Raw genomic sequence first — 27,779 nt, 5'->3', positions numbered from 1 at the left:
ATCATATCTGCGCATAAAGCCAGTAATGTAAGTAGCTTTATGCACAGATACGATGCGCTCTCGGTCGATGAATGCGAGTGGGTCAAGTAGATTTGGTTGCATAGGCATTAGGTAGTATATATTGTGTGTGTGTGTGTGCAAGTCTAATAAGATGTTATTTTTTTAGGATCCGTATATAATGCGAACCCCTAACTTTAAGTAGTATTTTTTACCATAAATTTTTCGCATTATACGCGATAATATACAGTAGTCATTATTATTATTATTATTGTTGCATGAGCATCTCCATGGAGTCATAAGACTCATTCTGGGAGACCCAAACAATCAACACAATATCTATTGTACCTGCCCCCTCCTTGTTGCTCCCCTCAGACATACTTTTGACACACTCCATTTTCACATCTTTCACTACAGAATCCCCATACAGCACTACACTACTGTAGTGTAGTGCTGTATGAATGATTGCTGTTCCACTGCAATCATTCATCTCTGTCACTTTCCTTCTTACACCTCCAATACCAGTCTCTTCCCGAATTATCCTATCTCACTTTGCACATGTAAACCTTATAGTTCATTCCTCAACCTTACCGATTATTTTCTAATATCCTCACTTGTGTTCATATCTTTCATGCTATCTTTTCTACCATTTTACCATCTTTTCGATCTTCCTCTGTCTTACTACACCCTGCCATTTTATTTACCACGTGCACTAGATTCACTACTCGCGACTTTCACTACATTCATGATGAAAGTTATATTTGGCCTTTTTTTAAGATTAACACATACTATTTGGATTACAAGACCATAGGTTTTAATACTGTTACACCCTGATACCTTCACTATGTGGAATTTTCAGTTATCATGGTATAACATGAAGAGAAAATAAAATAAAACCCCTGTATAAGAGCTAATACATAAATTACTTAAAGTAAGAAAAATATTCTTGCATCCAAGTAAAATAAATATATATCAAAAAGTGTTTGTTGAATTAAATAATAAAAGAAGGAATATATTACAGTTGTAATATAAAAGAAAAAATTAGCTAAGTAAGACAGAAAGGATTAGTCATAAGGAATTATATGTGAGAGGCTAGAGATTAAAATATTAAGCAAATTCTTAGAAAATTTGGAAGGGGGATTAATTTAGAGGCTAGCAAAAGAAAAACAACAGACTATCGCTTGGGTCAATTCCCGAATTGAGACATCGTCACGTGTGAGTTACGGGCTCTCCAACCAAAGGATGTTTGGCAGAAAAATGCCACCCTAATTGGTCGGTGAAGTCGAATCAAGTAAGGGGCAGAGAAAAGAAATTAAAGAAGGTGCCGTTAGGGGTCAAGGTATAAAAGGGTTAGAACCCCCCACACACACACAAAGCCTTTTTCCCAGATAGTTTCTTCACAAACTCCTTCGTATAGGTTTTCACGTGGTTTTCCTGAGTGGCGGGATTTCAATTTCGTATTTCCTATGGTAAGAAACGAGGAATGCCATTTAGCTAAAGGAAAGAAGGTATTATCTATGTGTTTCATCGTCCAGTGAAAAGAAAATCTGTAAAGAAGTCATTGTCCATGTGATGAGTTTCACAGCCATTGTATAGATGATTCAAAGTGTGTCCTTAATTCAAGAACGAAAAGTTAAGATCGCGTAAGCACAGTTTAATGCCAAAAGAACTTAGGCGTAACAGATTATAAGAGAGATCATACCAGGATAGAATAATCCGAAAAAGGTAGAGGCCAATATAGAAAACTCAAGAGAAAAAGGTACTGTAAAAAAATCTCGTGTTAACTGAAAATCATCTGTAATTGTAATCATTATTCTATTACTGAACTGTTGAAGAGACTAAGGAAAATTATACTAGGACTTTAGTACATGACTGATTATAATGAGAGTATGCTTGTTAATATTAATATTATATAAGTAATTATGTGTCCTGAGATTTATGGATGGGTATTGTAATGTATAGGAAAGTTTTAAATGTCAAAGTTATTTGTTAACACAGTGAAAAGATAATTTAATCTACATAGTTTTAAATAGTTAAATAGAGTGAGTTGATCACATATGTCCAGGTGCTACAGCATATAGCATATTCAGACTAATATAGGGTTAACTAATGTGTTAATTAGATCAGGGATTATACATATGATTGTATGAGTTGAATTTGTTATGGCGGCATGATCGCAATACCCATATAGAATCATTAGCCAAATTACTTGTGATAAGCTAATGTTAATTTGTAAAATGTTTTCTTGGTATTGAATTGAATTGTACCATACTAATGAGTTTAATAAACCTTTGTTCATTGATAAACAGTTGTCTGAAATTGCTGCCCAATGCACCACTTGAAAAACATACGAACCTAATCATGCGGGAAATTAATGTGTAAAAAAACGAGATAAAGTGCCACAACTGCAATACTGTTTCACATTCAGACATATTTTAGTAATTGCTCCTTGTTTTTGTATTTAATATCTCAAACTAAATGTCCCAAGGGGAGAAATAGCTTAAATATTTGTATTTTGGGGTGATATCTCGTGCATAGATAATAGTTGAACATAGATAAGCAGAATTTCACTAGATAGAATAATAATCATAAATTGGGACACAACAATACACATATATACAAAAACGTCTACTACTTTCGCTAGCTGTAACTGACTAGCTTTGTCAAGACGAGAAGGTAAAAAACTACTAGTAAATGCAAAAAAAACAAAGGGATGCAGTAACAGTTAACAACAGTTAGACAAAATCGGAAGGCTCACGTGACATGATATGCATTAAGAGTGAAGAGTCAGTCATTTTTACAAAGTCGCATTACATAATTTTTTGCATAATTTAGCTCCGCTAAACTTAATGAGTTAATCAGATTTTTCCACATATCCTTTAATATAACCCCTTGGTTTCGATTAAGGTTATATCCTGTTCGTAGGACTACTGCAGCTTCTTTAAAAGTTCGACAACTGTAATCCTCTTCTATGTGTGGCATGGAGCTATTATCACAATCTATTGTGTGGTTTGAAGTTGAGAAATGATGTGCCAAGCCTGAGGTGTCTATTCTGTTGTGATTGATATCTCCTACATGTTCCTTCTTTCTAATTTCTAGGCTTCTTGAAGTTTGGCCTATGTAGGATAGTCCACACATGCATGGTATGCTATAAACATCTGCATATTTGAAGAAAGCTACGTTGTCTTTAGGGAATCATAACAACTATCTAGTTGTACTTGTCGGTTTAAAAACAACTCTGATGTTATAAGGCTTCGTAATTCTAGCTATTTTAGTGGAAACTGAGCCAACATAGGATAAGACGATGGATGAAACGTACTGAGTTGCTATACTTTGTTGTTTGGGGTTGTTACTGTAGAGAATTTTACTGATTATGTTTTGAGGATAACCATTCTGTGATAGATTTAGATATAAGGGAAAGTTCTGTACGAATGTCTTCTTCTGTTTCGGGCTCTGTTTCTTAGTATATGTATAATGCTGCATTTCTGTGTATGGTGATGATTAGAAGAATGTCCCCATGGTTAGCCTAGTGGCTTTGCACTTCGCAACCATATGCCTGGGGAAGGAGTATCCTAGGTTCGATTCCTGTCATCCCGCAAGCAGGCAAACCAGTCCGAGTACACACTCGCGGATTACAGTCAGGAATACTGACCCAGCCATAGGTCTGATTTGTCAGCCTATGCCGGTTCCGGATCCCGGATAAAATTTGGGGGGACTAGATGGCACCATGAACTCCCATATAAAGGAGGAACGCTGTATCATCACACGGAATTTATTTATTTATTTATTAGAAGAATAATGGAGATACCATCCAGTATCTGTGTTTTTTCTATATAGTGTAAGTTTGATATGTTCATTGTCTTTTCTGTTAACTAGTACATCTAAAAAGGATAGTTGATGATTGTTTTCCAATTCCAATGTAAATTTGATTTTATGATGGAAAGAGTTAATTTTTTGGAGGAACTCATGTAAGCTGTCTATTTTGTCCTTCCAGATAATGAACACATTGTTGACATATCTCCATCAGACTGATTGTTTTGGATTTATTTTAGCTAGAATGTAATTTTCCAATTTCTCCATGAACAAGTCTGCACATGGTGGTGACAGGGGGCTTCCATTGGCTAAGCCTTCCAATTGTTGATAAACTATATTGTTAACTTTGAAGAAATTAGACTTGAGACAGTGATGGAATAGTTGTGAGATATCACTTTTATAAAATCAAATTTTATAAAATCTGATTATAAAAGTTCTTTTATAATCTCCATGACTTCTTCAACTGGTACGTTAATAAACAAAGAGGTAACATCAAGACTTGCCAAAATGTCTGTGTCAGATAAATTGACTTTTTAAGTTTCTCAACAAAGTGTTGAGAAACTTAAAATTTTGTCTTCCAATTTTGTCTAACTGTTGCTCACCGTTACTGCATTCCTTTGTTTTTTTGCATTTACTAGTAGTTTTTTACCTTCTCGTCTTGATAAAGCTAGTCAGTTACAGCTAGCAAAACTAGTAGACGTTTTTGTATATATGTGTATTAAAACCTATGGTCTTGTAATCCAAATAGTATGTGTTAATCTTAAAAAAAGGCCAAATATAACTTTCATCATGAACAATCTAAATGGATATATGAAACACAAGGTATGTTGCCTAGAAAAAGATAAATGCAAAATTACTGAACCATCTTACTTTCCTTAAACAATGTAGACAACATGCTATCATCCCCAAGTTCCTAATTGTCAAAGAACATATTCGGTCAAAACAAGCCAAACGAATATATTATAAAACTTCTTTAGCACTACTTAGAGAGAGGATCCAACATATCAGATACGAATTAAATAAAATTGACCTTAAATGCCGGAACAGTTTTGATGATATTTCAAATAACATAGAATACTCACCGTGGAATATTATATACTACATGATACACAATTGTTATAATAAAACTTTCCAGTCTAGCAAAATAGCTCAAATAAAAAAATTTGAGGATCTCCAAAAGAAAAAATACATTTCTAGACCCACTGTCCCAGATGATAAAGTTATTTTTAACCTGTCAGATTACAACCTTTCTAAACAAGAATCCGAAATTCTAAAAAAGGGTTTTTAACTTTTCCATTGCTCCTAACCACATCCCAAAAATGGACTTCATATGTAATATTGAGAAAGGTCTTTATCCACTCCCAGAGACAATAGCCAATGAAATTAGATTCTAAAGTACTATCATCCTCTCTACAGCTAAACCACCAAAACAGAATACCACTCCCTCAGATAGGAAGGCAATTTGGAACTTAAAAAGAAACAAGGACATAATAGTAACTGAAGCAGACAAAGGGAACTCCACAGTCATTATGAACACCAAAGATTATGTTAGGAAGATAAATACTTTACTATCTGATCAGTCCACATATAAAATTTTAGATAAGGATCCAACCATGAAGAACCACAACAAGACCAATCTTCTGATTCACAATATGGACGGATGGCCTCAGGAGTTAAAAAGAAAACTAAAATATTTACATCCTATAACACCTCACCTTTACGGTGCACCCAAAGTACACAAAGATGAAGTTCCACTCCGCCCAATCAAAGATGGCAGATTCTTCCCAACATATCTACTAGCCAAACCTATTAAAAAAACAAATCAGAAAATCGGATTCTTATATAAAAAATTCTCAACACTTTGTTGAGAAACTTAAAAACGTCAATTTATCCAACACAGACATTTTGGCAAGTCTTGATGTTACCTCTTTGTTTACTAACATACCAGTTGAAGAAGTCATGGAGATTATAAAAGAACTTTTTCCAGGTGATATCTCGCAACTATTCCATCACTGTCTCGAGTCCAATTTCTTCAAAGTTAACAATATAGTTTATCAACAATTAGAAGGCTTAGCCACGGGCAGCCCCCTGTCACCACCATGTGCAGACCTGTTCATGGAGAAATTTGAAAATAACATTCTGGCTAAAATAAACCCAAAACCATCAGTCTGGTGGAGATATGTTGATGATGTGTTCGTTATCTGGAAGGACAAAAATAGACAGCTTACATGAGTTCCTTCAAAAAATTAACTCTTTCCATCATAAAATCAAATTTACATTGGAATTGGAAAACAATCGTCAACTACCCTTTTTAGAAAACTCACAGAAACTGGACGGTATCTCCATTATTCTTCTAATTATACATATGCTTAGAAACAGAGCCTGAAATGTAGTCACAGAAGAAGAAGACGTTCATACAGAACTTTCCCTTATATCTAAATCTCTATCACAGAATGGTTATCCTCAAAACATAATCAATAAAATTCTCTACAGTAACAATCCCCAACAACAACAACGTATAGCAACTCAGTATGTTTCATCCATTGTCTTACCCTATGTTGGCTCAGTCTCCACTAAAATAGCTAGAATTATTAAGCTTTATAACATCAGAGTTGTTTTTAAACTGACGAGCCACTAGACAGTTGTTACGATCCCCTAAAGACAACATAGCTTTCTTCAAATATGCAGGTGTTTATAGTATACCATGCACATGTGGACTATCCTACATAGGCCAAACTTCGAGAAGCCTAGAAATTAGAAAGAAGGAACATGTAGGAGATGTCAATCACAACAGAACAGACACCTCAGGCTTGGCACATCATTTCTCAACTTCAAACCATGCATTAGATTGGGATAACAGCTCCATGCCATATATAGAAGAGGATTACAGTTATAATCTATTATAATCTTTATAACTGTAATATAATATATTACAGTTATAAAGTTTATAGTTATAATTACAGTTTTCAAACTTTTAAAGAAGCTGCAGTAGTCCTACGAACAGGATATAACCTTAATCGAAACCAAGGGGTTATGTTAAAGGATATGTGGAACTCATTAAGTTTACCGGTGCTACATTACGCCAAAAATTATATAAAGCGACTTTGTAAAAATGACTGACTCTTCATGCGTATCATGTCATGCGAGTCTTCCAATTTTGTCTAACTGTTGTTAACCGTTACTGCATTTCTTTGTTTTTTTGTATTTACTAGTAGTTTTTTACCTTCTTGTCTTGACAAAGCTAGTCAGTTACAACTAGCAAAACTAGTAGACATTTTTGTATAAATGTGTATTAAAACCTATGATCTTGTAATCCAAATAGTATGTGTTAATTTCACTACATTTGTATCGCTTTCGTCATTCTTACTACCATTGATTGTTTCATTCAGCAGATCGCTCATTTACTTTTTCAAAACTTTCTTACTACTCACTCACTGCTCTTTTACAGTCTCTCTCTCTCTCTTTGTTATCAGATGAATACTCATTCTTCTCATTGCATCTCACTACTATCACCTTCAGTTACCAATATGTTACTGCCCATCAAGTCTGCATTCAAATAACACTTTGTACACACATGCCTTCCATCTTCATTAAAAATCTATAATCTAACAAATACATATAGCACATCTCTCATTCCACAAAATGACTAAAATCAAAATTTAACTCTTGTAAAAATAAAGCCATTGCCATCTTTCTTTTTTCCAGTTACTATACTCTGCTCCAAATTTGATGGTTTTGTAAACAAACCAAACAAGTCCACATACTACAAACACATGACTTTTATTTACCAGAACTCTTTTTCAAAACTTTCTTACTACTCATTCACTGCTCTTTTACAGTGTCTCTCTTCACATAAACATGCAATTTAACCACAATTAATTAGTCAAAAAACTTAGCTGAACTGGAAGCCTTCTTTTCACAAACCTGCAGCAAAAAACACCTTTTCTAGACTTAAGTTGACTAGAGTTGCTTCTTCATTACAGTCAGCAGTGGATCTACATAACATTTATAGCAGTGCACAGTACCTTGTTTTCATAGCTGTAAATGTTTGAACACCTCCATTGAATAATTAATGTAGTATGTGTAAAAACAAGTTAGATGTTTTGTGCAATATTGATTCTTTTTATTGATATGTTTTAATATCAAAATTAAATTTGTTTTCTTATTACTGCCAAACAGCATGTCCCAGATGGAGTCCATAATTACCAGCGACTACTCCAAGAGATAGAAATGTATTGTAAACGAAACTGTGATGAAAATGAAATGGTACAGGAAACTAGTGAGAATATTAAGTGGACTAAAGAAAGCTACTTATATTCAGATGATTTTTCACTTGACTTAGATACAACAGATAATTCTGATCCTGATGTAAATCAACCTGTATTTGTCAATGATGTAGCTCCTATAACTACTCAAGTTCCCTTGCATAGAGCATTATCTGCTGGCAGTGTCTTCCCCACAACAGTGGGAATGGTAACTAGTGCATCTTTTCCTGCAGCAACAAAGCCCATCCCAGTTCATTCCAGTAATTCTTCAAGAAATCGATTTCAGGTATCTAGGGTTTTTCTAGAATCTGAAAAATCAGAAACAGCAGTTACAAAACACAGTGTACCAGAACAGCTTATACATGCTATAGAAGGATCTGTAACTGTACACAATACTGGAGTAATTCCACCATCAAATGTTCCATTTCCTTCTGAACCAGAAAATGAATTACCCATTTGTTCTGCTCATTCAGTACATTCCACAGAAACTTACCATTCAGAATCAAGTAGTGCTACCGTAGAAGACAGCTCCTCACTTTCATTAATAGAACAGTGTAAAACATTTGGAAAAAATCAAAATCCCAATCAGAATTCAGTTTATGAAATAGATGATTCCTCTCAGTGTTGGGATGCACATGCTAGAGAACTCTGTGAAAAGTTAGAGAAAATATCTGCCTGTTCTACTTCAGATGAGAATATCAATGTAGGAAATCAGTTAACTTCAAAGCAAGGACTTAAAGGAGGATCACTGTGCAGCAGTAAAAGTTATCAGGAATCTTATCATCAGTCACTGGACTTGACATTTATTGCACAGAAATCTCATTTTAGAGACAACAATAAAATAATAACTTTGCAAGATAAACAGTCTTGTCAAACTAGTCAGAATAATGGAAAAGGAATTTCTAATAATGGAAAAACTTTTTCTAAAAAACCAAAGAAGCTGGTTTTTGTTTTGCCAGAAATTCCAGGCACTCCACAGCGGGATAGAAAGGATCGACGCATGAGTAGTCCAGCATTGTCTTCAACACCTCTATCTGGTCAACGGCCTAATCCATTTACTTTAAAACTCGGTAGGCAGCTTGAAAGTTTGGATCTTCGAAGTTCTGTTCCACTTTCCCCAACTAGGCTTATGGAAGGATGGAGTAAGTCATTATACACATTTTTTCATTTTATTTTAATTTAATTGGCAGTTGTGTTTTTTTAATATTTATAATGCAGTTAAATGTATTTTGACATATATACAATGCACACAACTTATAATCATCCATATTTATTTATTTTTAATTTAAATATTTAAAAAGCATGCAAAATGAATTTACATATGTAAACACAAATATTGTTTTAATGTTTTCTAATCCTTTTAACTATTAATTTCCCACTTAAAAACTGGCTAAAGTGCAGAATTGACCATTCACCATACTGATCACAATAACAGTGATTGTTATCAGTATGATCCTTGAATTTTTAAAAAAATTCAAGGAAAATGACTGAAACATTGACATTACTGAAAGATCTCATAATGTGCTTTGTTCTCTTACTTAAACTAATGTATGCTTGGTAATGATTGTTACAAATCTAAGGTTTAAATCTAAGTTTACAGATCACTATATGACATTTCAGTCATTGATTATTCCAATAATTGCATACTTCAGATATCATTCTGTTGGGGTTTAACCTCCCAATTGGCCACAACATGACATGTATCCATGTCAAAGTTACCTTGGATGTGAGGTGCATATTCAAATTGTGATAGCATTGATATTACACTGAAATACATGATGGATACGAAGTGTATGAGTAGCTATGTATTTTATCCATATTGACGTCGATGTGGTTAATACTGCACATTACAGTATAGTAGTATATAATATCATATTATGTTGTTTCATTTTGCATGAATTGAGTACTGTTCTTTAGTTTAAATTTAAAGTAAATGACTTAACAAATGTTAGTAAAAAAATTCCAAATACGAACTTATTAGAATTCATTCAGCTAAAAGTATTACAGCAAACTTATAGAGACCAAAGAATAGCATTAGAAGAATTGGCTATAGTAAATTTTCTTTGCATTATCTTTTATCCATTGTTCTGCCTGAACGTTATTATAAGGCAGGATAAAAACACTGGATAAAATATGGCAGGATGTATGCTGAGGACAAGCCAACAAAGGAAATGATAGAATGCATGTAACATATTTACACATTCTCAAGAGGAACTGGGGGGGGGGGGGTTAAGAAATAGTTCTGAACAAGGGATACCCAAGTCCTTTTTGTAAAAAAAAAATCACACACAAAGGAAAACAAAAGTCCATATAATTTTTCTTTTCCTTGTTAAACTATTCAATGTAATTCCCAAAAAACTTTATTATGAGGAGTTTTTTAGATTACACAAATTGTAATTTTAACACTAGATTATACAAACATACTTTCCTGAACACTTCAAAGAAAAAAATTCCTAATAAAATTCTCACAAACATAACTGAACTTGTTGTTCATATTTTGATAGTCAACATACACCACAGTTAGACATTTTTCTCCATTACACTATGAATGTTGAAATTTTCCTTTAGTAAAACTAGGTAATTTAACATACCCGTATTTACTCTAATATAACTTGGTACTTTTTTCCCTCCCCAAATTAAAGCTAAAAAATCATGGTGCAAGATATATGCAGGGATTTTTGGAAACTAAAGTTTTTCAAGAAAAAACTAAATTAACGTTTATAATTAAATACTCAGATAATTTATAATTGCTCACATTATTTATAGAATGAATACATTTATATTTTAATTATCAATCCTTTCTTTTAAGCTTACACGGTGATCCGAATACATTTTTGAAAATTATGGAGACAACTACCGTGTTTGAATAAAAACTTTAGTTTAATATAACTAAAATCTACATTCGACGTTTCGAGCTTTATGTCAAGGTCATCTTCTGGAGCGTACACACTATACACAGAAAACAAGCTGCACTGCAATCAAGCTGGTTTGTTAAAGTTACTGACCAACTGCTACAACAATTGTTGGCCTGACCTCTGGTGGAAAAAAAAAAATATATATATATATATATATATATATATATATACACATCAACGCTAGAGTCCCACTATTAGTGTTATCTGTTGGTTGTAGAAATACATTGGGTGCAACAACAAGTCTATGTATCTATCTATATACATATATTAACATCATGATTATACATGTGCATTCCAGCCAGTTGGTATGGAATGGTTTCTAATACTAGCTGAAGATTGGCTAGAGTCCTGACTTATACTGGATCTTATATATTAGGTAGGCTGAATGTGTGCCATCCAGATCCTTGGAATTTTCATGCCATCTTTGTGGTTGATATTTGGGTGGTTTATCAGGATTTCAAGCAGCTCACCTTCATCACGCAATATATTTGAATCTTTAGTGACGATACTTCTGTAATTATCAATGTTATTTATGCAATCAGCAGCTCACCTTCATCATGCAATATATTTGAATCTTTAGCGACAATACTTCTGTAATTAAATTAAAACAAACAGTTAAATTATGGCCTGTCCTTTTATAATTTCGGAATCATAAGATCACCATGATTTAAAAAAAAAACAAGTGGGTATATGACTTACCAAGAATCTTATATTCGCTATCGCTACTTCTGGTCTCGAGAGTGGTTTCAAACTGTTTTAATCCAATCTTGAACCATTGTAGTATTCGTCCACCCTTTTTCTTGAACACTTACATGAATTCCAGAGGGAAATTTCCCCTTCAGCATTGTTTTCCTTTTGAATATTACATAAGCAGGCAACTTTCTTCCATCTGCAGTAATTGTGAGTATGATTAATTTCATTTTTCATAAAGTAAAATCAGGGGATGTGAGGGCAAGTTATATTCGAGTAAATACGGTAATTGCATTTAATATAAGAATGACATCCATATTGTTCTATCACCCACAGTTTACTTAAGAGAAGATATTTTGTTCAGCAGAGGTCAGGAGTATTAAGTTACAGAGAGACAATTTAAGGTTGATTCACTTCATGGCATACGATACTCATGGATCAGGGATTATGATCATATGGCATTTGTATATGCTGTTGCTGTCCACTGATATCACTTCTTTCTTTGTTGCTTACTTCATGATGTGCAACCAATAAAGAGTGAAAGCAGGCAAATATATGGCTACCACTCGTTACCCACATATGGTTTTGCACCCTTGTGGTTTGTTTTATTTAACTGGTGCCATGTATTTAAAATGATTTTTATGGAGTGCATTTTGGAATAGTTGCTTGTTTGATGGTCTGCCAGTATACTTTCTTAATCACAGGAGTAAATGCTTGTTCACAGATTTTAATATCACTTTGTCATGTTCATAGCAAAATGAGTCTGCACTGTTCTCTCTCTCTCTCTCTCTCACACACACACACACAATTTGGTGGTCTGCCCATTCCATGATCAGAAATGAATATTTGTTTCGGATATGTTAATGTTACTCTGTCAGATTTGTATGATTTTGATCACCATCTGAAGTTTGCAGCTGATTGCCATGCATATAGCAAAACTGAATGGTCTGAACTGTTTATAGACATCAGTTTTGCTATATGCATGGCAAAAAACATTCAAATCTGTGAAATAAACATGCACTTTGTTGATCAAGGAAGTATACAAGTTATACTTTGAATGTAAAGAGGGAAATCCCCACATATGTTGCAGCACACAGTAACATAGTAGTTAAAGCTTACACATTTATTCGTGCCACTTGCTATCTGAATAGTGGAAATAGCCTAAAGACCATACAAGTGATTGCTTCTTCTGTTACACAAACACCTTTGGCTTTGCCACAGGGTTAAAACCTGTAATAAAATACCCAAACTTGCCATGAAACAAGCACCTCATATTGTTACATTTCTAACTCTTAAACTACTCGAGATGTGGTGGATGACCATAACCCTATCGATAGATATGTACATGTACCATCAAGTTATCATGAAATGGATCCAGACTTTTAGCATGTGAGCACACATATACACACACAGAAAAAAAAAATGAAAAGTTATTAAAGCTTTTGATAATGTGATCATAATCAGATGATCTTGTGAGAGTGCAAGCACATGCAAGAGAGAGAGAGAGAGAGAGAAAGATGAATCCTGCTAAACAATAAGTTAAACTGCAAGAAAGATCACCTCATTTTCAAAGTGTCAACAGAATTTAGAATTTTTTTTCTGAGTGGCAACCTTATGTTTTGTAGTGGTAATAGATTATAAAATATGGAGAGAAAGCAATCCTATTAAATCGCATTTGTTTATAGATATTGTATGTTCTTAGGTCAATTTATCTATTTCTAAGATGAAATGCTTTCTGGGAGGGAAAAACTGTCACCTCCATATGAAACTAGCTAACTCGCTTTCCATTGAAAAATTCTAGTTTTCTTCACTTCACTTTTTTTTTTTTATTATTATTATTATTACGGGTATCTCCATGGAGTCAGTAGACTCATCGCGGGAGACCCAAACTAGCAAAACAATATCTGTCATATCTCTTCTTGAATTCATTTACAGACGAAGAGCTCACAACTAAGTCAGGCAATGAATTCCACTCATTCACCACCCTCCAGGCAAAAAACCTTGTTCTGACACCTTTGTTAACCACACTCTTCTTTAATTTCCAGAGATGACCTCTTGTTCTTCCATCACTTTCACACAGCTGAAACATTTCCCCTGCATCAATCCTATAAAAACCTTTTAGTAATTTGAATGTTTCTATCATATCCCCTCTTCTTCGCCTATCAACCAATCTCTGCAATCCACAAGCTCTCAATCTATCAATGTAGGGAGCATTTTTTATATCACTCACCAACTTGGTCACTCTTCTCTGAACCCTCTCCACAGCCTCCTCATCTCCAAGGAATCCAGGTGACCAGACCTGAGCACAGTAATCCAAATGTGGAAGTATCAATGCTTTATAAAGGGGAATAATAACCTCTTTATCTCTGGATGTCAGTGTGTTCCTCAACAACCAAGTAATCCTATGTGCAATCTTGGACACCTTAGCAATGTGTCCTCTGAACTTCATCTCTCTATCTACCAATACCCCTAAGTCCCTAGCCTCATCAATCTCTTGGAGTACCTTTCCATCGATGTAGTACACAGCTGGTAATCTTTTAATCCCAAAATGCATGACTTTACACTTTTCCACATTGAACTGACATCCATTTTCTTTTGCCCATTTTACCAGCTTATTTAAATCCTCCTGCAAACTTTCAACATCAGCTTGATTTTTTATTGCACTACACAACTTTGCATCATCAGCAAACAACTGAATATCTCCCTTTAAGCCGTTTCCTATATCATTTATATACAAATTAAACAACATTGGCCCAAGCACAGAGCCCTGAGGCACACCACTGGTCACCTGCCTCATTCTGGACTCGGCTCCTCCATACACCACCTTATGGTATCTCTCCCTGAGCCATTCTCCTATCCATATCACCAATTTAATATCCATTCCCATCTGCTCCAATTTGCGTAACAGTGTTCTATGGGGTATCCTGTCAAAAGCCTTAGCAAAATCCAGAAGTACCACTGTGTAGCCAGTTCCTTTGTCCAACTCAGATGTTATTCTATTATGAATAGTTAATAGATTGCTAAGGCAGGATCTACCTTTAACAAAACCATGTTGGCCTCTATAGAGTATCATATCCTGATCCACCCATTCTTGAATTTTGTCTTTAACCAACTTTTCCAATACTTTTACCACTACTCCTGAGATGGTGATTGGTCTGTAATTCAATACCGCAGTTTTAGAGCCACCCTTATGCAAAGGAACCACTTTGCCTAACTTCCACTCCCTAGGGACCATACCAGAGTTCAAACTTAAGTTAAATATCCAGGTGAGAGGGGTTGACAATTCATTTGCACATTCACGCAACACCCGAGCTGATATTCCATCTAAGCCTACCGCAGTGTTTGCATTTAAGTTTTGCAATATATTTAATACCTCTGATTCTTTAGCTTCAATTCTCACATTAGGTATTGCTGTAGGTATAGAGATATCCTCACTTGGGTGATAGACTTTTGAAAAGTGATCACTCAGTAACTCGACTATTACATCTGATTTTGTCACCTCAATACCATCAGCACCCACTAAGGTTATCCTTCCGAAGTCATTCTTCCTCTTACTTGCCACATAGCGGAAGAACTCTTTGGGATTACCCTTGATCTCTTTGGCTAAGGTCTTCTCATAATCTGATTTAGCTTTTCTTACTATGCTGGTAACTTTCCTAGCTTGAGCCTTGTACTGCTCATGGGTGTCCTGATCGCCTTTCTCCTTGTAAATTCTCCATAACATTTTCTTTTTTTGCAGTTCAAGCTTGATACTACTGCTCATCCATCTAATGCCTGCCTTGTTTGACCTCCTAACCATGGGGACACAATCTGATATTGCTTTTCTCAGATACCCGCTGATTTTATCTCAAGCACTGCTAACATCTTTCCCTTGCAATATGTTCTGCCATGGGATGGCTGCAAGCTCACTCCGAAGCTTGTTATAATTGCCTAACCTGTAGTTCCGTACATACCCCTTCTTAATAGAAAAATCCACAGATTTTGCAACCTCCCAAGTCAATACCACATGATCGCTTTCACCAACTGGAGGTAACGAGGACACCTTACTTATGCATATAACCTCTGAACCAATAACCAGGTCCAACACTCTCACACCACGTGTCCCTTCAGTTACGTGCTGTTTCAAGTAATTATCTCGTAGAAGATGTATGAATTCCATTTCCTTTTTGCTACGTGATATTTCCTCCTTCCAATTGATATCACCGTAATTAAAATCCCCCATAATAATCACCAAGCCTTCACTCATTGCACTAAGTTGCTGATGCATGAATTCAGTATCTCCCCCCGTACTCCCTGGCCTATAGCAGCATCCAACTGTATATTTGGTTGCGTTGGTCGCTATTTCGCACCAGACTGCCTCAAATGAACTCTTATTCACATGTCTATCATCATGATATACTACTTTCTTTGGCTGCAACACATCAGCTATCATCAACAGTACTCCTCCCCCTGTTCTATCTTCTCTATCCTCCCTGAAAATAGTGTACCCATCACATTCAATTCCAGTGACCACATCTTCTGCTGACAGCCAAGTTTCACTAATGCCTACAACTTTTGGTGAGATTTCACTGACTAATGCCAAAAATTCTTCTCTCTTATTTCGAATGCTTCTAGCATTGGTATACAAAAATTGCAGATTCCCTCTAGATCTTGTACCGGCTTTAGAACTGATATATAAGTCATTAACTACCGTAGTCCTATGCCGATTTTTATCCCCTCTCTTCTGCAATTTATTCAGCCTATAAGGATCAATAAATACACAATCAGTGCTAAAGTTTCTCTCTCTTACACTCAACCTTTTCAATATTAGTTTCCCTGCCCAATAACTTCAACCTGTTCAGAAAACAATAACTTCTTCAATCGCTTATGTCCTTCCATGTTAAGATGCAGTCCATCTCTAGCATACAACTGCCTTTTTCCTTCAAACACACTCCAAACATCAACAAACTCCAGACCTCTTTTTCTGCACATTCTTGCAATCATATCATTCATTATCATTGCTCGTCTACTTAACTCGTAATTGTCAAAACGAGGCAGCACACACACTATTCTCCCATTGACACTTTTCCTCTTCACAATATCTAATAATGTTCTTAAATCTTTTCCTACCCGATTTATACTTCACTTACATTTCAGATCCTTCACTTACAAGAATAAAATTCAGATCTTTTCCAGCCAAAGGGTTGGAAAAGATCACTATGTGATCTTTTTGTCAGAGAGCTTAGATAAACTTCACAATGTATAATATTTGCATACATTTGTATATTTTTACATATCCACTATGCAATAATTAGTAATGAGTCTAATAACAATGAGACGTGAGGAAACAGAATGATTTATTGAAACACATTGATGTATATAAGAAAACCTGACTATAATTACAAGCTGAAATTGAATGATATCAAGAAGCATATGTGTCAATGTTAGTGTAGCAATTTTTTGTGATCGTGTACTGTAAAATGAGTATATTAATTCATGGACATGTAATAGAGAATACTGAGAGATGATATTTGTTTCAAATATAAATCATCCTTTATTAATCGCTACCATAAGATGTATAAATAGAAGGTTGATATGATGTGGGAGGGAAATATGGTATGGATCAATGAATGTTTAAAGTGGTTAAAAATATATATGGTGGAAGAGATTGAAGAAGTAAGGAAGTAATGAATTATGATGAACCCAAAATTAAGAACGGTTTTATTAAAAGAAAGCTGCTCTGCAGTGTTGTCCAAATAATACACATATTAAACATACACATGAAAATACTTGTAATTAACAGGTAAAGTAGCCTGTGCAGATTGAATTAATGCCCTATATTAGCATTAATCAGATTTCCATAAAGCCAAGTTGCTTGGCTGTGACACTGAACCTAACATGTTAAGGGAAATAAAGATGATACCATCATAAGACTCATTGATGAAACTGTCTTTATAGGGTGTTCAAAAAAGAAATACAACCCATAAAAAATGTATATATTAGTAAAACTTATTGCTGTTCTTTCAGATTCAGGAACCCTTAAATGCAAAAAAGGATCATAACACTTCAATAAAGAATATTTGTTATTGATTACATCAGGAATGGAAATAATAAAACCACAAAGAATTTGAACAACAACACATGGTGTAGAGATAGCTCTTCCAAACATGTCAGGCATTAAATACCTCTATGATAGATTTTAAAAATTGGGAGCTTTTCAGATGCATTGAAAAACAGAAGACAAAGTGCTTACTTGTGTGTGTGTGTGTGTGTGTGTGTGTGTGTGTGTGTGTGTGTGTGTGTGTGTGTGGACATTCATGCTTCAGTAATCAACAGTCCCAAGAAGTCAGTGGAAACTTTATCAGAAGGCAAACAAAACACAGGGTTACAAGACATTCCACTATTCACATTTCATGGACCTTCTTGAGTTGAGTAATTTCTGTTTCATAGGCAACTGATTTCAAAGGGATATGATCACCGTGGTCTCTAAACTTTAGCCTACCTGATTTCTTTTTTTTTTTCTTTTTTTAATAGGGATTTTTTAAAGAAATAGTATATTCAAGTTGTCCTCATAGACTGAAAGGGCAACATTCAATGATTGGAAAATCAAAAATCAATTGAGATGTTAAGAAATGTTTTTGATAACACGATTCAAGCACGAAATTGAAAAATTGCAGAAGCGGCAAGGGTTAACAGGGCTGAAAAAATAAAGAAGCAGGTCATCTGAAGGAATAATAAAGACCAACCAAACAAATAAGGAGAAAATTATGTATGGAGACTCAATGATCTGGGAGTACTTAACAAAGCTATGGCAAAATCGTGTTTCCCAGGTGCAGAAATTCTTGATATTAGCCCATGCCATCTGGATGTGAAAAGTTAAGTTGAAGGAAATGACATGGTTTTGGTGTTAGGTGTCTGGAGAGAGAGAGAGAGAGTTTTGTTCACCAAGCATGCCAAAGTGCAAATTCAAGGAAACTTAAGCAATTAGGGTGGAAGAGCAAGTGAGTTTGTGTGAAGGCACTCATGAAACAAGTGAGTGTGAGAATGACCAAGTGAGGAATCTAGTCTATCAAGCAAAAATATTGAATAGGGTAGTCAATTCAGAAAGTAAAGTGAGTAGGAGACTAAAGGGATGCTGCAGTTTCTGTATACTAATGACAGAAGCATCAGGAGCAAGAGAGAGGGGAGTTACAAGATAATAAGCCAAAAGGATGTTTTCTATTTCATACCCGGCTATAAAATAAAACAGGATTTACCATCTCCTGCTCAATTAGAGAGAGGAGTTTTTGGCATTGGTTAGTGCAACCTTGCCATGCTCATTAGTAAGACTCGGCTAACAACAGATGATGTAGTTACAGGGATTAAATGTGAAGAGTTTAGTATTTTTCAGGAAAGATAAGAAGATAGAATGAGGGGAGGAGTACTGCTGATGATAGCAGATTAATTGCAACCAAAAAGGAGACAGGTGAATGGTGGCTGTTCATTTGAAGCAATCTGGTGTGAGATTAAGGCCAGGGAGTTCCACGGATAATCTGGAAGACATGCATCACCAAATTAGTACAATAAGTACAGGTCAAGTGATTCTTATGGGGACTTCAACTATGGAGATATAGACTGGAAGGAAGAAAGATCACGTGGCAGGAAGGAAATAGAATTTATACACTGCTGAGAGATAATTACTTTAGGGAGCATGTGATAGAGTGGACTTGGGGTGTGAGAGTATTGGACCTGGTCATAGGATCCAAAGAGCTATCCATAATTAATATTGCCTCCAATTGGTAAAAGTGACCATGCTGTCTTGACTTGGGAGATTGTCAAACATGTGAAATATTTTATCAAGAAGATTCTGTGGAGGGTTTATAAAGAGAAAGCTGACCAGCAAACTCATGAACAGTACAAGACTCAGGCAAGAAAGGAGACCAGCATGGCAAGGAAGATAAAATCAGATTATGAGAAGAATCTAGCCAAGCAGGCTAAAGGAAATCCCAAAGAGTTCTTTCGTTATGTGGCAAGTAAGAGAAAGAATGACTATGGAAGATTAACCTTAATGAGTGATGATGGTCACAAGGAGACAGCAGTGAATAAAATAGTTGAGCTACTGAGTGACCATTTTGCAAGGATATATCATCCTAGTGAGGTTACTGCTTTAACCTATGTGACAGACACTAACATGGGAGCAGAGGTAGATGAATTGGTGGTTCTTACGATATTGCAGAATCTCAGTGTAAATACAGCTTTGGGATTAGATGGGATATCAGCTGGGGTTTTGCGAGAATGTGCAAGGGAACTGGCAGTGCCCTTGAGCCCTGTTTAAGTCTCAGCTCTGGTAGAATTCCAAGGGAGTGCAAAGAGGAGAAAATTATTCATTTGCATAAGGGAGGTTTTAAGACTACAGTAGTAAATTATAGACCAAGTGTGGTGATAAAAGTACTAGAAAAGTTGGTAAAAAAGAAAATTCAAGAATGGGTAGATAAAAATATTATGCTGTATGAGGATCAACATGGCTTTGTGAAGGGTCACTCATGCTTTAGTAATTTAATAACTTTTTATAATAGGGTAACAACTGAATTGGATAAAGGAAATGGCTACACAATGATTTTGCTGGATTTTGCAAAGGCATTTGATAGAATACCACATGGAACTCTGTTACGCAAATTAGAACAAATGGTGATGGATATGACACTGGTTAAGTGGATAAGAGGGTGTCTGATGGACTGATGTCAAAATGCAATATATCGAGGGACAGAATCGAGATGAAAACAGGTGACTAGTGGTGTGCCACAAGGTTCAGTGCTGGGACCATTGCTGTTTAATTTGTATATAAATTATATAAGAAGTTAAAAGGAAATATTCAGTTGTTTGCTGATGATGCGAAATTAGGTAGAGTAATAGTTAATCAAGGCAATGTGGAGAGCTTGCAGGACAATTTAAATAGGCTGTCAGTTTAATGTTGAGAAACATAATATTATGCATGTTGAGATAAATAGATAAACGTAATTTGGGATAAATGTAAAGTTATGCATTTTGGCATAAATAGATTACAGCAATGTGTATCACATTGCTGTAATCTATTTAATAAGCTGTGTATCACATTGCTGGGATTGTACTCCAGGAAATAGATGAAGCTAGAGATTTAGGGGTGGTGGTAGACAGAGTTAAAGTTTAGAGGACGTATGGCTAAAGTTGCTAAGTAGCCCATAAGATTACTTGGCTATTGAAGAACACATTAACAAATAGAGATAAGGAAGTTGTCATTCCTCTTTATAAGGCCTTGATATGCTCACATCTGGATTACTGTGATCAAGTCTGGTCCCCTGGGTTTCTTGGGGATGAGGAAGTGGTGGAGAGGATTCAGAGATGAGTGGCCTGTGGAATGTTCCATATGAGGATAGATTGAAAGTGTGTGGATTGCAGAAGTTGGTTGATAGGAGAAAAAGAGGTGATATGATAGAAACATTAAGTTGCTTAAAGGATTTTACAGAGTACATGCAGGGAAAATGTTTCAGCACTTGTCTAGAATGACCAAAACATGGGGTCATCCCTAAGTTGAATAAAGGTGTGGGTAATAAAGGTGTTCGATTCCCATCCTTGATGTGAGTAACCTTTATCTGGTCTCTTTCGACTAAAGGTTGGTCTCATACGGAGGTAGAGAGTTTTTCACCCAGAAACTCGGGTTTTTTTACCTCAGGACAGGCAAACCACCCCCATGAACACACACAGATCTACAGTCATAAAAAATATATACTTAATCTCTCATTAGGAGAGCTCAACCTGTCCTAAGGGATGGGGGGGGAGGGCATAACTCCAATACAAAATAAATAACTATTACCATGACTACCTTGCCAATCCCATCATTGCCATTTCCTTTGTACACCTTCCTGTGGGAGGTGACCTTTTCACCAAGCACCTGCTGGCCCACACACATGGCTCACCTGTAACAATGACATTCACCTGCAGTGTGCTGGTACATCTCACCGTCTAGGCTTCAGTGAAGCTGTTTTCTTTAATCCTGACTTTCAGCCTGAGTGGACTTTTTCATTTGAAGGTGAGTTAGTTGATCTCATATGGAGGTAGCAGGGTTTTCTCTCCCGGAAACTTGGGTTTTTCATCCTGTGTACAGACAAATTGGCCTTCAGAACACACGCAATTTGCAGACAAAAAATACTATTGTTGCTGATAATGGGCAGTAGATGGTAGTAGTGTCATAGTAGGAGAATTAAATAGTAGTGGAGAGGGTGAGATGTATTAAGTGAAGTAGAGTGTCCTCCCATGATGAGTCTTTGGACTCCCTGGAGGTGTTACGTAATAATAATAATGACCAACACATTCATAATTTTTGTAATTTACTAATAAATATGTAAAAAAATAAATTTTTAAAAAATACAAAAAATAAAATTAATAGGGAAAAAAAAAATCTTAGTCCATGGTACTAATGTACCATAGGCTTACAAACCTTTCATGGGCAGAAGCCATATAAAAATATAAAAAGTAAAATAATGCTTTACCTTTGAGTTCCATTCCTTTTGTAGTATTTTTGGAACAACCAAATAGCACTATGTTAACTATATCAGACAAGGACCATTAGGATAGAAACTGTTATTAAAATTGTTTCATAAAATGGCTTGCTTATGTGAGAGAAATCTTGACTAGTAAAGCACAAATAGAAAAATGTCATGCCATGGTTGAAAATGCCTGAGTGTTCCATTCCCACAGTAATACGATAGGAATGTTTATAAAGAATTTTCCAACTAAAGTTGAGTTTAAGTTAATTCTCAGGTTTTCCATACTGCATAACATGTAAACCATCAGAGAACATATAATTTAGATGTAATGTACCTTGCTTATTATGTTAGTTGCTTTGGCATAATCTAGACAATAGGAGATTACAGTGTTACCATTCTCAGAATCTCAGGTTTTTCATACTGCATAACATGTAAACCATCAGAGAACATATAATTTAGATGTAATGTACCTTGCTTATTATGTTAGTTGCTTTGGCATAATCTAGACAATAGGAGATTACAGTGTTACCATTCTCAGAATCTCAGGTTTTTCATACTGCATAACATGTAAACCATCAGAGAACATATAATTTAGATGTAACATACTTGCTCATTATGTTAGTTGCTTTGGCATAATCTAGACAATGAACTGATTAGCCTGGGCAAAGAAAGTTCCAATAACTGCACCCTGTGCTTCATTATGCACTCAGCAGAGAAGCTATTTTTATACATATAAATCAGAAGACAGCTGATTGTTTGCCCTTGTGTATGTTTTTTTTCTGACTTATCTATATAAATACCTACATTTTTTTAAGAAAGAAAATTGTTTGTAAATTTGTTGATGTTATTCTGTTATTGAGCCTATACCAGTCCCATTTTTCATCATTATTAAATGTATATTTGTCTATATAGCTATTATTATTATTGCATGACATCTCCAAGATACCAACCTCTCGTATATGGGCTCAACATAAAAAGACTCATGAAAGGCCACTCAACTCCACTTGATGTTTTCATTTGCTACTTATATTGTTCTCTGGCCAATTTGTGTATGTTGTGAGATGAGAGAAACTTGAGTTTCTGGAAGAAAAAAATCTATATAAAGATTCAAATATCATGACACAAATTGAACTCAAGTTCTTTTCCAGTTGAAGGATGGATGCATATCCCACCATTCTTCCAACTTTGCTACAGAGGTGCATTTGGAAGATTTTTTTTTTATTATAGAAATTTATCAATTTATTTTAATGATTTATTGATTACAACCCATAGTTGCCAAAATTAAAACATTTCACTTCTTTTTCAGACTTTCCTGATCCAGCTGTTGATGTAAAGTTTCCAGTCCAAAACCAGCAAACATCTGTACAGACAACAGGATAGTTCAAAGCTTTTTTTTTTTTTAAGCATCTTATCTTCCTCAGCTTACACTATAGGTGCTTCTTTAAAACTTCTCAGTTATTGTGCATAGAGAATCTTCATTCCTCATTTGTAGATGTTTCATTATCTTAAGTTGACCTCTCATTCTTGTTAAATAACTTTATGTATTTTAATCTTGTTAGATTTCTGTAATAACTTAGTTGTAATGTTGTGGTGGCTGACTTTATAACATGTCATTGATGGCACTTATCATCCGAGTGATTTCATTAGTTCTCCCTTGAAGATGTGAATGGTTTCATCAGTTTCTACTTTGAACTGCAGCTTATGCACATATGAATAAGGTGAACACTCAGTGCAGAATATAAGCATGTTTATACAGACAGAAGATTAAAATATATACATTAAGAAGTTATATATTTCTCTTATCAAATCTTCATAGCTGTTTACTGTTTTTAGCAGTTTTGTTGTTTGTCCTGTAAATACATAGAATACATTTAACAGTGTACATTAATAATTATAGATACATTCTCTCCCTCCCCATGGTATAAATATATATATATATATTTTTTTTTTTTTAATTTTTTTTTTTTTTTTTTTTTTTTACATTTAAAAAGAAATATTTACTATAAGGGAAAAAATGCATAATCTTTTGAGATTATTCAGAAATTCTCACTGTCTCATTAAGTCATTTGATGTTCTAATTCCATGCATTCTTTCACATTATCAGTTTTTACTTGGTATTGTTTATTACTGAAACGGTGGAAAATATGACTTCTCCTTTAGGTAGCTTTGGTGCCTAGAATCTCTCTCTCGCTGTATGTATGTGTGGTATTGATAACTGCACCATGTTTTATATAGTGAACTGATGTTTAATTTCTTAAAGTCATCTTGAAATTGTTTCATAATCAAGTATAATAGATGCCATTTAATATGCTATTTGGGTTAAGTTAAATAATTCTAAAAATTTATAAAAGCATGTATATTTCTCATGTTACTAAAATATCTATTAAATACATTGAAAAATTAATATGCAAAATAAGTAACTTGAGTTATCAGCAAGGAGTTCGATTACTAACAAATTTTAAATGTTTCTTGATGGGATTTTTAATCATGACATCGCAAATTATCAAGACATTTCTGCTATTTTTTTTTTTTTTTTTGCTAAGATTAATAAAAATCAGAAATTCAATTACCTATTTATTATTATTTTGAAATATTTCTAAATTGAAAGTAATTAGACCCATTTCATCTTTATCTTAAGACATATTGGGATAGATTTTCAAATATATTAGTGGCATGACCAGTAAATTATTTATTAAGTTAAGAGTTAAGATCCAGTTAGAATACGATGTACTTATCTCAGTAATAATATATAGATTATAAGTTATATATTTTGAATTTTTAAATGAACAAGATTTCATCATGCACATAATGTCATTTTGTCCATTAATTATTTCAAACTCTTTCTTTTACTTGCTTTCACACACACACACACACATGCAGGAAATTGGCAAGTAGGCTCAGAACTTCTTGTTCCACAAATATCTTTAGCTTGTGTTACAATTCTTTTGCAAATAATCTAATTGCTTAAATGATTGTCTTCTCTTAAATTGTACAACAGTTTAAGAGAAGACAATCATTTAATTCCCTGTAATTTTACCTGTAATTAATACTTACTATGATTAGTTATTAGTTAATGTCAAGGTTGAATGTGTAAGGCCAGCTAAAGCTGTGTGTGCATCATGTAGCATAAATATCCCCATTAATATACTTTGATCCATTACTGTATATATTTAGAGATTTATTCTCTATTATCATTCTAATCCTTTGCTTAACTTAAATCTAGACCTAGTAAATATACCCTTTAAACATTTACATAATATGATAAACTTGATTAATAATGTCCAGTTTTCTTCAAATTCCTTTTGCTTGATTTTGCATTCTATAAATAAAATATACAGTATGTGAGGTTGCTTGCAGAAAAAGATGTAAGAGTGATATTTTTTCCAATAAGATGTCCTCTGCTAAGATGGTAGCTTGTTAGCAAGAAAACTTGAAATATATGGCTTGAGGGTATCCTAGTAATTCTAAATAAAAGAGATGATACAAGCACCATTTTATAAAACAAAATAACTCAAAGTGATGCTGTTTTCATTCTGTTTGCTATCAATATTTTTCAACATATGTTTAGCTTGATAATCAGAAACCTATTCTGCACCATATATCTTTCTAATATTACACTTTTCTGTATCCCTCTTTTTTCTTTTCGTCTTCCCTTTTTATATATTGTCTTCAAACTAAGGTTATAGGAATACCACACATTTCTGATATTGACTTTATGCTTGCTCAGCACTGAATATGGAAGGCATCCATATGTAAAAGTAGTATTCTTTAGGTAACAAATTTACTACAAACAAATAAATTGAAATATTGTAAATAACACTGTAGTTAACCATATTCATATTACATTATTATAGACATAAAATTATTCATTAGAATAAATTAATCATAGCCTTGAAATACTGCAAATAATTCATCAGCAATATAGTATTTTTATTATAAACCAGCCTGGTTGGCCAAGTAGATAGCATCTCTGTTCCCTAGCCATCAGCTATTGGTTAGAATCCCACTGCACCATAAATGTTTGTGATTGTCTCTAGGTGGGGGATGACTTTCATCATCCAGTGTGAAATCACATCTTTACTTATTGGAGGCTTGAAAAGTGCAGTGTTTGGTCTCTAGAATAGGGTTTCCAGATTACCTAATCCTTAGCTTACTTGCAGTACTAATATACCAATAAGGTTACAACCTTATGCTGATGATAAATTTATTGGCAGTAAAAATAAATATTGCAACAGTTATCTATCTACTAATCCTCAATGTTGTTATCATGTGTTGACATTTGATAACATTTAAACATACTCATAATGAAAATAAGAAGTAATTTGGAAGTAATTTACAAATATTCTTCTTTGAGTCAAAAAGAAAGATCGTGTTTATCGGCTATAGTGGATTATATATATGCAGGTATCCCTCGATTAACGCAGTTAATTAATCCCTCGATGTTACCATGTATATCAAAATCGCGTTAATCAGATCTAATAATCAGTGGTAAAAATTACAATTCATCCATGAGCGATTACTGTATTAATAATTCGTTTTATATGCTACTCTTTTAGGAAAGATAAAAAATGAATGCAAAGTAAATGTTTAATAAATACTTGTACATGCATTATTTACTGTAATTTTTTTTTTATCAAAAGAAGTTATCAAGAGCATTTGAACAGTTTTAGTTTTTTTCTTATCGGCATAAATTCTACTATAACAAGTAAAATGACTGTCCAGACCTTGGCAAACAAGCAATAAAACATAAAGAAAAAACACTGCAAATATAATACATGATGGTACAAATTAAGTGGATATTGAATCCAACATTATTTCATAGCCGAATAAATAGAAACTGCAAGAGTTTCGTGCTGAATATATAGATAGAAACTAAAAGTTTCAGCAGATGCAAGCATAAGCAACCTTATGGGCAACTCGTAGAAAAGGTGGAGGAAGCTCCAGATCATTTTCCTTAGTATTTTCCATAATGTAAAGCACATATGATAAATAAGCCTACTGACATCGGAGGTTGCGGTATCTCTCAGATACAATTTACTGTCAAATATCACAAACCTTTACATAACATTTGTTCAACCAAACTGACAGCAAAAAACAGTGTGGAATATCACTCGGAACATATGAATGTGCAGATCATGACCTCCAAGCTATACACTGAATTGTGTAAAAATATTTATATTAAACATTTTGCATGTATCTGTCAGATCAGCTGCGAGCTCCACAGGGTTAAAGGCGCTTTAATCAAAACTCTTGCCGCGTATATCAAGGGATTGCCACAATTAATTTCTCTGCGTTAATCAAATCCTGCATTAAGCAAGGGATACCTGTACTTCAGACGTATGGAAAATTGTATTGTTCGTTCAACAATTTTAAAGCAATTTTTAGTCCCAAGTATGTGTGTGTGTGTGTATATATATATATATATATATATATATATATATATATATATATATATATATAAATGCATGTATCAAGCATTACTTTATGTCAGCATTCTATATTTGAGACATCTAAATATTTCATTATTTTAATTGAATCAGTAATTTAAAAAATGCCTTCTTTCCTTTTGGTTCAACTCTTCAGGGAGGAATAAAAATTGAATATTTCAAAAGCAAAGA

General features: G+C 34.3%; 1 protein-coding gene across 1 annotated transcript in view; it reads left to right on the top strand.

Annotated features, from left to right (window-relative positions):
* LOC150097377 (uncharacterized) overlaps positions 1-23,977 on the top strand; it is a 327,966-nt gene extending 303,989 nt beyond the window's left edge. The window contains exons 11-12 of the mRNA XM_090407657.1: positions 7,990-9,217; positions 23,468-23,977. Of these exons, the coding sequence (XP_090263783.1) occupies positions 7,990-9,217; positions 23,468-23,541 (1,302 nt within the window). The 3' untranslated portion in view covers positions 23,542-23,977. The remainder of the gene's footprint in view (positions 1-7,989; positions 9,218-23,467) is intronic.
* The last annotated feature ends 3,802 nt before the right edge of the window (positions 23,978-27,779 follow it).

This window comes from Typopeltis vanoorti, chromosome 17 (genome assembly GCF_054136105.1).
Source record: "Typopeltis vanoorti isolate ZY-2024b chromosome 17, IOZ_Tvanoo_1.0, whole genome shotgun sequence".
NCBI lineage: Eukaryota > Metazoa > Arthropoda > Arachnida > Uropygi > Thelyphonidae > Typopeltis > Typopeltis vanoorti.
The sequence above is the reverse complement of the archived record's forward strand: the minus strand, read 5'-3'. Positions and strand labels throughout refer to the sequence as shown.